This window comes from Dermacentor silvarum, unplaced genomic scaffold (genome assembly GCF_013339745.2).
Source record: "Dermacentor silvarum isolate Dsil-2018 unplaced genomic scaffold, BIME_Dsil_1.4 Seq282, whole genome shotgun sequence".
Lineage (NCBI taxonomy): Eukaryota > Metazoa > Arthropoda > Arachnida > Ixodida > Ixodidae > Dermacentor > Dermacentor silvarum.
This window is the reverse complement of record NW_023605980.1, coordinates 74468-86968: the sequence shown is the minus strand read 5'-3', so window position 1 is coordinate 86968 and position 12501 is coordinate 74468. Positions and strand designations below refer to the sequence as shown.

At 48.9% G+C, this 12501-nt stretch overlaps 1 protein-coding gene across 1 annotated transcript; it reads left to right on the top strand.

Moving 5' to 3' along the window:
• Positions 1–2827: 2827 nt before the first annotated feature.
• LOC119434857 (uncharacterized) lies at positions 2828–4512 on the top strand. The gene is made up of 6 exons (XM_049659619.1): positions 2828–2898; positions 2958–3057; positions 3414–3483; positions 3565–3621; positions 3764–3883; positions 4328–4512. The coding sequence occupies exons 1-6, from the start codon at positions 2828–2830 to the stop codon at positions 4510–4512; spliced, it is 603 nt and encodes a 200-aa protein (XP_049515576.1).
• Positions 4513–12501: the final 7989 nt, after the last annotated feature.

Here is a 12501-nt window from a genome sequence, read left to right as displayed (position 1 = left end):
GAAGCGCCCAGGAATGAAATTGTGATAGTAGCACCGGTTTCTTGAATTATGTCAGCGCGAAGCGACGAGAACAAAGGGTGGGTAAGTGGGCGGGGGAGGGGGGGGGTTACGGAAAATATTTCGGGGGGGGGGGGGGTTTGAACCCCCCCAACCCCCCCCCCTACTGGCTACGCCCCTGGACCACTACTTTGTCGCTGTGGCAGTTGCAGGAGATGCTGATGTTTTTACTGAAACTAAGACCGAAGAGATATGTGACTTAAACTCTAATGAAGTCGATAAATGTGTGAGAGCTTTTAACTGGGGTTCTCTAACACAGCACAGCCACCTTTAGGCTTACGAACTGTTTGTAGAAGCCTTTAATGAGATCTACAGCTGCTCCCAAAAGAAAATGAAGCTTAAGAGGAGAAACAGAAATAGCCCTTGGATCAATAACGAAATAATGGAACTTTGCTGTGCTAAAAGCAAACTTCTTACAAAATGTCAAGATAAACCCGGGGACGCTCTTGCAAGAGAAGAATTTAGGCAAATAAGAAACAAAGTGAACGCTAAAATAAGGCTAGCTAGGAAGCGCTACCACACAGGCAAGTTTCAGCTTGCAGTCGTAATACCGGTAAAACGTGGAACTTGGTTAACTCCATAATAGGGAGACCTTCAAAAAAGAGTGTAGATGATACCCTTGCAGACGCCTTTCCCCATTCAGCCGCTGCTCAGATAGCGAATGATTTTAACAACCACTTCATTGATTCAGGGACAACATCACGAACGGGAGCACACCAGTAAATCTCCGAAACAACATTGCGTTCTCTAACGTCCATTCTGCTTTTCTGCCCACAGTTGATGAAGCCGAACTATGGGATATAATACGTTCCATGCGTTTAACAAAATCACCAGGTTTCGATAAAATTAGGATAAGAGATATTGCTGCGAATTTTGAGGTTCTTAAATCAACACTGCTTTACGTATTAAATGAAACATTAACAACAGGTCAGATACATGAAAACATGAAAGTTAGCATTGTGCGACCTCTTCATAAAAAAGGATCTAGAAAACTCTACGAGAATTACAGACCAATATCAATCCTTTCGTCTTTGGCATGCATATTGGAAAAAATAGTCCATGCTAATATGGTTTCATTCTGTGATAAGTTTAGCCTTATTAACCCAGCGCAGTATGGCTTTCGCTCAGGACAGAGTACGATAGGCCTATTACAAGATTTTAATGATTACATATGTAACGAAATCGATAAGAACAATGTTGTACTGACCCTTTTCGTTGACTTACAAAGAGCATTCGACACATTTGAGCATGAACTGCTACTCTCTAAACTAAGCAGCTGTGGCTTCAGAGGCCCGTATTACTCATTTTTTAAAAAATATTTAACAGGAAGGCAGCAATGTGTCCGTGTCGCGGAATCGTATAGTTCTTTGTTGTGTGTCAAATCAGGTGTGCCGCAAGGGTCCGTTTTGGGACCGCTCTTGTTCAATATTTATGTGAATGATCTTGCTTGCTTACCACTAAAATCAAAAATTTAGTTATATGCTGATGACACTGCTTTAGTTATATCTAACAAATTTGTAAATGAAGCCGCTCGAGTACTACAGTCTGACGTGTCTAAACTACTAGATTGGTTTATTGGCAACAAAATGTTCATTAATAAATCGAAGACTAATATTGTCACGTAGTAGTGACGATGAAGCAAACAGTCGTAAAACTGGGAATGACGAAACTGATTCTTTATTGGGCGAACCTGTGCCCACAAAAGCAAGTTACACTTGAAGCACAACGATAGCGGCGAACACAGTCGGCGATCGTCGAAAATCTGGGGCGCGATTTTGTACGCGTTCCAAAATGGAACGGAGGCGGTTCGTTCTTTACGTCACGAAATAGGCGGTCCGCCATGTTCGCGAGGACGAGGGAAGCAAAGAGCCAATGAGCGAAGTGGACGTCTGCGTCACGCATTTGACGTCTGCTTAGGGACCGTATAACATACTTAGAAGCGTTTCTAACATGTTGAGAAATATTTGACTATTATGACTGAGTAGCAAAATATGTTGGTGTTAGTTTTCAAAGATTCAGTTTGGAATGCGGAACGACTTAAACATATTATTGCGGTTAATGTCTTGAAATGGCGCTAGATGGTGTCGCAGTTTTGCGAAACGTTTAGCGGTTGCGCTAGCCACTACTCCGTTTCAAGCAAAGGGCGCGGCTTTTGAAGCGGCTGGTTAAGTCGAGCAGGGCCGCGATTTTGTAGCGACGTCTTATTTTGGAATAGTCTTATCATCCACCGCTCACGGCCGGCTGATCCCGTTGATAACGCGAGCGGACCGTCGCTCTGACCACTGACAAAGCGCGAAAGAGCATTATTACTTTAATGTCATCGCTACAAAATACCGGCCCAGGGCCGCGATTTTGTAGCGATGTCTTATTTTGGAATAGTCTTATCATCCACCGCTCACGGCCGGCTGATCCCGTTGATAACGCGAGCGGACCGTCGCTCTGACCACTGACAAAGCGCGATAAGCGCGAAAAGGCACTATTACTTTAAAGTCATCGCTACAAAATACCGGCCCTGTTGCGTGCGGAGAGCCGTTCTTCATTCTATGGGAGAGCCATGGCGGAGAACGTCGCAGCGTGCCACCGTTAAGGGACCGCGTGTTTCCGAGGGCCAGCGGGAGACTGTGCTCTCGTTTATGGAGCAGCATCCCCAGCTGGCTTCAAGATCCAGCGAGCTGGGGCCGGGTTTCACCGCTGGCGACCGGCGACGGCTGTGGCAGCAGCTGGCCGACGTTCTAAACGAGCAAGGGCCCGTGGTAAAAGCAGCGGACCAATGGCAGGATGGTGGCGCAAACAGGTCTACGAGGCCCGCCGCGACGCCATCGCAATTGCCCAAGTGCAAAGGTGAGTGACCGTCAAATGGTCTGGGCGATTTGTCCTTCGGCATTGGTGTGTATTTTCAGAAGCACTGGAGGGGGCCGCGCACCTGGTTTCCACGGCCGAGTACTGAACTTGACGGGTATGGTCCGCCTGCGTGGCGTCGCCGACCTCCCCTACCAAGAGGTAAGCACACTGCCGCCGTAATATCATGGGTTCCTGAACGGTGCCAACTTAGAGTTTGCCATTATCTGCAAGTGGTACCTTTAGCGAAACGACACTGTTGGTGAACAGGAAAATAGCGTAGGAGAGAATGGAAAAGCAGGTAGGTTAATCAACTAGAATCTCAGTTGGCGGCGCTTTCGGGAAAAGGGGGATTAAGTGAAATAAAATGCATTCAGGCAAGTGCAGGAGGTAATGCATGGAACCATTAAGCACTCAATAATTGCAGATTTTCCACAGATGTGTAGTACGAAACTTGTAACATAGCCAGTGTAACGAATAGCGACATAGTGAAGGGACACGGTTATGACACTTTCCAGCAGGCCGACGTTCCCACTGCTGCAATGGAGGTCGTCGTCGAGGCTGCGGATGTGAGGAGCACGGCGACACGTAAGCATCAGAAGAATGAGTGTTTGAATGATCGCCAAATGTGTGTGCAGTTCGTAAACTTTTAATGTGTTTACTCTGCAGCGGCAGAGGATCCACCACGCGGTGCATCGGACTCAGAAAGGGTGGCCGCTGCACCTGGTAAGTTATTGATCCTCAAGCTGTTAAGAGAAAATAAACTCTCGAATTTTATTGAACTAGCCCAATAATAACATGGCCATAGCAACTTTTATGCATACCATCAAATGCAGTACAACTGGTAGAAAATGATGCATGCTTTCAGTGTTGCAGCGTCCTGTACGGCCACCACGCCGACAGCGACCGCGACGGGTGGACACCCTCACAACCATGTCGTCGCAGTGCGCCCGCAGCCTTGAACAGGGCGACGAGATGCTCCAGGTTGGTAGATCGTTTGGTGTCATTTTACACGAAAGACAAATATTCTTTATACTCTGTTATCATAGTGAATCATGAATCTGAAAAACAAACCAACTCGGGATGTAAACAAGAAATATGCGTTGTATTGAGGGTTCGGTATCGTATCTTGCCAACGATCAACCGCCGGGCAAAAGGTTGGTTAGCCCTGAAAAGGGCTGTTTGGTGGTAAGAGATGCATTTGAGTAGATGACAGAAGAGTAGTTCCAGTAGGTCTTTGTCCAAACGAAGAGGGCATAGCTTGTACACGAGCTTGACACTGCCAAAGGATGCCATCAGGCCAGTGACTCTTCAACAGGGAGGGAATTGTTGTGCACGTTGCAATTCTTGACAACAGCAGCTTCCAGCCATGAGCTGGTTGCGAGTAATCAGCAACTCATGCAAACAGTTCCACCACGATTATTCATTCCAGGCGCTGCAGAGATTGAAGAACAAACCACCCGCATCGCTGTCGCAGCAGAGAGGACGGCTGTCACGACAGAAAGGATGGCTGCCGCGGCTGAGAGGACGGCAGCGGCGCAGGAGGGTATCCTGGTGCAGGTGCGCTCTATGGCAGGCGACATAGCTGGGCACCTGCAACAACAAAGGATGAATTAATTTATGTTTATTTTCACTTTTTCAATTTCATTTTATTCATTTATTGTGTTTTATGAGTTCAGTTTATTTAATTTATTTATTGTTTGAGTTTTAGAAGTTTCATTTGAGGCATGAATTGTTGCTTCACTTTGAGTTTTAGTGTTTAAGTTTCCTTGTTGCCTTGTACGAGTGATACAGGAGCACTTTTTGGATGGAAGGCGAAATGCGTGCGTCCATTTTTGTTCTGTAGTATTTGCTTCTTTCTATTTATGCTTATCCAGCTGCAACGCCAGCGTGCTTTTTTTTTATTTACATATTTCGAAGGCGCCTAGTCATTCACACTGGAATCATTACAAGTACTTGTAGATTTCTGTGTATGGGTTTTGTACTGTGATATTTATATTGCTTCACTATGTGTTGTATCTTACTGCACTCATTATGAAGCGTTTCCGCATAGTGTTTGCACTGTGATTTTCATTTCGGCACAGTGAGGCTAAGGTGCAACAACTACAATGTGGTCTTTTTTCAGAGCACCAAACTAGTCACTCTTCAAGTTGCATAGTTTCACAAATGAATATGGCCATCATCATTTCACCACGCCGGTGACTGTTTTCCTCTAGTTTTCGTTCCAAGTGAGTGATTGCAAGAATAAGTTTCAAGTGTGACACGTTCTGGGTGCTGCGAGATGGCAGAGCCAATTATTCATGTTGTATGTAATTTATGTTTCATCACAGCTGGCAAGTGCACTCACCTTTCTACAATTATGATTCACCTGTTGTTTAGCATCGCATTACAATTGCTGTCGAGAAATGAATGCTTCTAGCCAGTTACTCTTTACACTGAGAAGGGAACGGACGTACCTGTCAAAGTCATACTTTCTTCCAAGATCACTTAAATGTAACTGCAAGTTTTATGTGCCGTGGTGAAAACAAATTGGGTGATGCTAATGCTCCAATGTTCTCACATGCTTTGCTACGTGTAGTGTGTTGTACTACAAGGTTCGTGATGTACTAGTCATAGCGTGTGATAAAGTTGACCTTTGTATTTTTTGTGTTTTTACATTAATTTACGTCTACCTATCTGGACATGATGTGACGAATGTAATGTCACAACACACAGCGGTATATTTTTGTGTGTTTGAATCTGCATTCATTACGCTTTACTTGCTTGCCTTGTCTGCGTATTCATGCTTGCACAGAAGTTTTGATACACCTAGCACAAGAGGTGGCTAGCAATCATATTGCCTCGTTCCTACCAATGTACACCGAGCGTCCGAATGCACAGGATGTGGCGGTTGCGATCATTCTGGTGCGTTTTATGAAAATTGTGCGAACCTTTTTCTGATGGTGACCAGGTGACCATGTGCGCAGAGTGCCGATCATATGTACTGCTTCCATCAAGTCTATCATGACTATGATGAGTCAAGCGATGTTTCCATTTCATATGATATTTAAAGAAAAGGCTGCACTTTAACGTTGCTACCATGTTTCATGTTGCCACTTCATGTTGCACTAGGAAAGAAGTACTTTGTGCCAATTCCCCATTACTGTAACCACAAACTATGGCAAAACAACCACATGAGTAGAAAGTAACAACTGCTGCATCTACATGTACAGCAAGTTGCATATCATAGGATGCACACAACACATACAAGCTGCTGTGTAGCTAAGGATACGAATGTCATAGTGAGTCATGTTCTCCAGCCCTTTCTAGTGGGTCGATCCCTCCTAAGCTCTCCTCAAGAAACACGGCTCGTGCTGAGAGCTCGGGCCTTGAACTAATGGCCGGTCTAAAAGGCTGGTGCCTAATAATCGCCTTTACAACTGTAGCATCGTATTTATAGTTTGACGAGGAAAGAAGCATTTTGTGATGTGCATATTGCACATAACGCTAGCTTGGGCAGCAGCAAATGCAGTTCTTCACAGATAAAGGGGCATAACGCATGGCCTTACGACTGCTTCACGAGTACCACTGTTAATAAGTGGCAGCCTTGGAGACTCCTGCACAGTGAAGAGGGTACAAATGTTTCGGAGTCCGCGGCTGTTGCATTCTTTTTAAAGGATTCTTTGTATAATTTTACTTCGTTAGTGTTTAAATTATCATAATCTGTCGGATCTGTGGATTAGGAAGACTGGCCATCTGTATGGAGGTGCACTTGATGTGTATACAAATTCTTTAATATATTTTCCACTGTACAAACACTGCCATGTGATAGCCTAGGGGCACTGCAATTTGTATCAATAAATTATGTATTATGAAAACTCACTGTTCCAGTGTCCTTCAGAAAAGGTTGACAACGGCGCTGCGCTGCTGCCTTCCTCTGAGGAACACGTCGTGCGGTGCCAGCACGTGGCTGTCTCCAGGTTCCTCTGGCTCCTCAGCTGGTGGCACTTCCCCACCATAATCGTCCAATGACCAGTCGCCCGCGTCCAAGGCAATGTTATGGAGAGCAACGCATGCGTAAATGATTCGCGCTGCTCTATCGGGGCTGTATAGCAGTGTCCGAAAGTGCTGCAAGCAGCGGAACTTGCTTTTCAACACCCCGATACATCTCTCCACAACATTGCGCATGGATGCGTGCTCCCGGTTGTAGCGGCCTTGGGAGGTGGTGCCGGCATGACTGCCAGGTACAGGTACAAGCAGCCACGGCTCGAGGGAATATCCCGAGTCTCTGTGACAGAAAAATGACAGCTGAGTGCTCTGCCCTAGTTAGGGTACGCATTACGAATACTTACCAAGCAGATACTCGCCAGGCTGCAGTTGTGCGGCTAGGCGTGCGCGCAGTGGATTGTGCTGCCACACCCAAGAGTCATGGCACGAACCAGGGAACCGGGATCAACAACAAGAATGCGAAGTTCTGCGTTGCACACCTGCAATGGGGACCATATAAATAGCGCTGCAGATATGCTCGAAATCCCTTTTTGCCATTCATATGCAGAAAACAATACATGCATGTATGCTGGTACAAGCCGCTACACTGGTTTAGTCATAGGTGGACAGGGTTTTGCAATTGAGGGGGGGGGGGGCAATGCGCCCCCCCTCGTTGTGTTCACGCCTATTTACACTGATTGATAGCTAAATGAAAACTTGAGGCACAATATTGCGCAACAACACCCATGCACGCCAAAGCCAGCAGGTGCAATGGATGCAATACTTCCGTGTTCAAAATGCTTCCATCGTATCTTCCTGTATCGATTCTGCTACGACTGCTGCCCATTTTCCTTAATACCTCCAAAATTCACAACTCCATTGTGTATGCACGCCAGAACGAAAACACAATTTTGGAACGGCAAACGGCTCATGTACACAAACACATGGCACTCATCATTACCGCTGACATCTCAGACTTCAACGAGCTCGTACACAGCTCCCCGCGTATCCTCTTTTAACCGTTACATTACTAGTTATGCAAGCTTGGACTTAAACTGAACGATAAAAGGGCGAGTAAAATTGGCAGCTACAGTTTGAAGTAAACCTTCCAATGGTACTTACGACCATGACGTTTAGGGCGTAATAACCCTTCCTCGACATGAAGCTCGCCGTGTCGGCCGGGCTGAGTCCCTCTGGCTTCATAATGGCGATCAGCGTGCCGTCGACGCACGCTTGCACGCCTGGAATGGCACCGCGTCGTGCAAACGCCGCCTTTGCCTCATCCTTGGCAGCCGGTGTCAATGAGAAGTCCCCAACTTTTTCCGGGCAGACACGGAAATGATGGCCTCCGTCACCTCGTGGATGGTGTTTGCTCACGGTCGACTGCGCCACGCCAATTTGCTCCTCGCGACCAACGCTCCTCTGGAAGCTTCCGGTGCCGAAGAATCGCAGCGCGCACAACACCTTCCTTTCAGTGGAAAGGCCACTGGCTCGCTGGCATCCACTGATGGGGTCAAGCTCGTCGCACAAGGTACGCACTGTTCGTTTGGACAGACGAAAATACTGCCGGAACTCTTCCTCCGTCAGCTCTTCAAATGCATCATCTACCTCGGGTCGTCGTCTCTGCGCGACTGCAGCAGCCGCACAGGCGACACGAAAACACACGGCAGAGAAAGGAAACGCCATTTTCTCCAACTGTTGGGACTGCCGATTTGGATTGAACCGGATACAGAAGAGGATAACTGTCCCAAGCGCTTACGTTTTAATCCAATCCAAGTCGTCTGGTAGCCGTTCTAATCCGTTCTATCGAAACGGACGGACTCGGCAACCGTTCCGTTGCGTTCGTCCGTTAGCAGACGACACGGAATGATTGACAGCAGTAACGTCACGGTTCACGTCACAATTGACGTCATGGCGTTCGTCACGATTCAAATTGACCAATCGTGTGCGGCTCGATGGAACGGAACGCCTCCGTTCCATTTTGGAACGCGTACAAAATCGCACCCCTGATCAGCGGCGAGACGCGTCGGCTTTTATACCTGAGTCATCGAAGGTTCCAGATTAATCCCTGATGCCCGCGTGTCTTCCAGAAAGTTCTAGACAATTCGCGTCGCTCATACAATCAGATTACATGGGCGTCGGTGACCACAGACGACGGATAGAAGCATTGATAACGTCCGAGAAGCTTCCAATGCAGGCGCGTCCTGCGCCGAGCGATAACGTTTAACATTTGTCAGCCAATGTTGAAAGCGGCCACCGGTGAAAGATAAACATGTGTACGTGTCAATACCCTCCCCTTAAAAAGCATCGTCCCGATGCTACAAACAAACACGAAAGAAAACAAAACCATGCGTAATACACAAAATAACAAAAAACAATAACAAAGTAACAAAGTACCTAAGTTTGTCAGCGGGTAGAAAGGCTTAAGACGCACCACGTGGAAGACTTCAGGTCGTGCCCGGCGCCGCTGTGATTGCGAAATGCCGTCTGGCACGACCTCATAGTCCAGTGCGCCAATACGTCGATAATCTTGTAGGGTCCGAAATAGCGACGCAACAGTTTCTCGCTAAGTCCTCGTCGGCGAATCGGAGTCCAGACCAAACACGGTCGCCGGGCTGGTACTCGACGTAGCGCCGTCGTAGATTGTAGTGTCGGCTGTCGGTCCTCTGCTGGTTCTTGATGCGCAGGCGGGCGAGCTGTCGACCTTCTTCGGCACGCTGCAAATAGGTGGCAACGTCGAGATTTTCTTCGTCGGTGACGTCCGGTAGCATGGCGTCAAGCGTCGTTGCCGGGTTCCTTCCGTAGACCAGGTTGAACGGCGCCATGTGCGTCGTTTCTTGCACGGCCGTGTTGTATGCGAAGGTCACGTACGGAAGGATGGCATCCCACGTCTTGTGTTCGACGTCGACGTACATTGCCAGCATGTCGGCGATGGTCTTATTTAGGCGCTCGGTGAGGCCATTCGTCTGCGGGTGGTAGGCGGTGGTCCGGCGATGGCTTGTGTGGCTGTATCGCAGGATGGCTTGAGTTAGTTCTGCCGTAAAGGCAGTACCTCTGTCGGTGATGAGGACTTCTGGGGCACCGTGACGCAGGAGGATGTTCTCAACGAAGAATCGGGCTACCTCGGCAGCACTGCCTTTGGGCAAGGCTTTTGTTTCGGCGTAGCGGGTGAGGTAGTCCGTAGCTACGACGATCCATTTATTCCCGGACGTCGACGTCGGAAAAGGCCCCAGTAAGTCCATCCCAATCTGCTGGAACGGTCGGCGAGGTGGCTCGATCGGCTGTAGAAGTCCGGCTGGCCTTGTCGGCGGTGTTTTGCGTCGCTGACAGTCTCGGCATGTCCTTACGTAATGGGCGACGTCGGCAGAGAGGCGAGGCCAGTAGTATTTTTCTTGTATCCTCGCGAGCGTGCGGGAAAAACCGAGGTGTCCAGCCGTTGGGTCGTCATGGAGAGCTTGCAGAACCTCTGGACGCAATGCTGAGGGTACCACGAGGAGTGTGGCTCGGAGAGGCGAGAAGTTCTTCTTTAGGAGAAGGTCGTTTTGCAAGAAAAACGACGCCAATCCTCGCCTGAACACCTTCGGCACAGTGACGGTCTTGCCTGCCAGGTAATCTACAAGGTTCCTTAGTTCCGAGTCGGCTCGCTGTTGTTCGGCGAATTCGTCGGCACTGATGGGTCCCAAGAAAGTGTCGTCATCCTGGTCATCCTGTGGCGGCGGTTCGACGGGGGCGGGAGACAAGCAGTCGGCGTCAGAGTGCTTTCGCCCGGACTTGTAAACGACGGTGATGTCGAATGCTTGAAGTCTCAGACTCCATCGTGCGAGGCGACCTGAAGGATCCTTCAAGTTAGCTAGCCAACACAAGGCGTGGTGGTCGCTCACAACTTTGAAGGGCCTGCCATAGAGGTAGGGGCGAAACTTTGATGTAGCCCAGATGATGGCGAGGCACTCCTTTTCTGTTGTGGAATAATTTGATTCCGCCTTCGATAGCGACCGGCTAGCGTAACTTACAACCCTTTCTAGTCCGTCAGTCCTCTGCACAAGCACGGCGCCGAGTCCTACGCTGCTTGCGTCGGTGTGGACTTCGGTATCGGCGTTTTCGTCGAAATGCGCAAGGATGGGCGGCGATTGTAGGCGTCGCTTCAGTTCTTCAAATGCTTCGATTTGCGGCGTCTCCCACTTGAACTCGACGTCGGCCTTCGTGAGGTACGTCAGTGGCTCGGCGATCCGTGAAAAATCCTTGACGAAGCGCCTGTAATAGGCGCACAGGCCAAGAAATCTACGCACTGCCTTCTTGTCGGCGGCGGAGGAAAGTCAGTGATGACCGCCGTTTTCTGTGGGTCAGGGCACACTCCAGACTTGTTGATGACATGGCCCAAAAACAAGAGCTCCTCGTATGCGAAGCGGCACTTTTCTGGCTTCAACGTGAGTCCGGAGGTCTTGATAGCTTGAAGAACTGTTTCAAGGCGCCGCAGGTGTTCTTCGAAGCTTGAGGCAAACACAACGACGTCCTCCAAATACACGAGGCAAGTCTGCCACTTCAAGCCTGCCAGTACTGTATCCATGACGCGTTGGAAAGTCGCAGGTGCCGAGCAAAGACCAAACGGCATGACCTTGAACTCGAACAGTCCGTCTGGTGTTATAAAGGCAGTCTTCTCCCGGTCCCTCTCGTCGACTTCGATTTGCCAGTAGCCGGTTTTGAGGTCCATCGACGAAAAATACTTTGCGTTGTAGAGTCGATCCAAGGCGTCGTCAATCCGTGGGAGGGGTATACGTCCTTCTTCGTGATCTTGTTGAGGCGACGATAATCGACGCAGAAACGTAGGGTTCCATCCTTCTTCTTCACTAACACCACGGGGGACGCCCACGGACTCTTGGACGGCTGGATGATGTCGTCGCGTAGCATTTCGTCGACTTGTTGCCTTATGGCCTCGCGTTCGCGCGCCGAAACTCGGTACGGGCTCTGACGGAGTGGGCGGACATTTTCGTCGGTTATGATGCGGTGCTTGGCGACAGGGGTTTGTCGAACTTTTGACGACGACGAGAAGCAGTCCTTGTATTGCAGGAGCAGAGCTTTTAGTTGTTCTTTCCTATGCCTGGGAAGGTTCTGATTGACGTCGAAAGTTGGTTCAGGTACTATAGTCGTCGTTGCAGGTGCACTGGAATCCGTGAAGGCGAAAGCACTGCTGGCTTGTACTATTTCGTCGATGTAGGCGACCGTGGTGCCTTTGTTAATGTGCTTGTATTCGGGGCTGAAGTTCGTGAGCATCACCCTTGCTTTCCCTGCACGTAGCTCAGCTATGCCTCTAGCGACGCAAATTTCACGGTCGAGCAGTAAGTGATGATCGCCCTCGATAACGCCCTCCATGTCTGCAGGCACTTCGGTATCGACGGAAATCATTACGCTGGAGCGAGGCGGAACGGTGACTTGTTCTTCTAGCACATTCAAGGCATGGTAACTGATGTCTGTATCCGGTGGTATCGCGTTGTGCGTTGAAAGCGTTACCGACTTGGACCTTAAGTCGATGACTGCACCGTGTTGGTTTAGAAAGTCCATGCCTAGGATGACATCCCTGGAGCAGTGCTGCAGGATTACGAAGCTCGCCGGGTAAGTGCGGTTGTTCACAGTGACTCGTGCAGT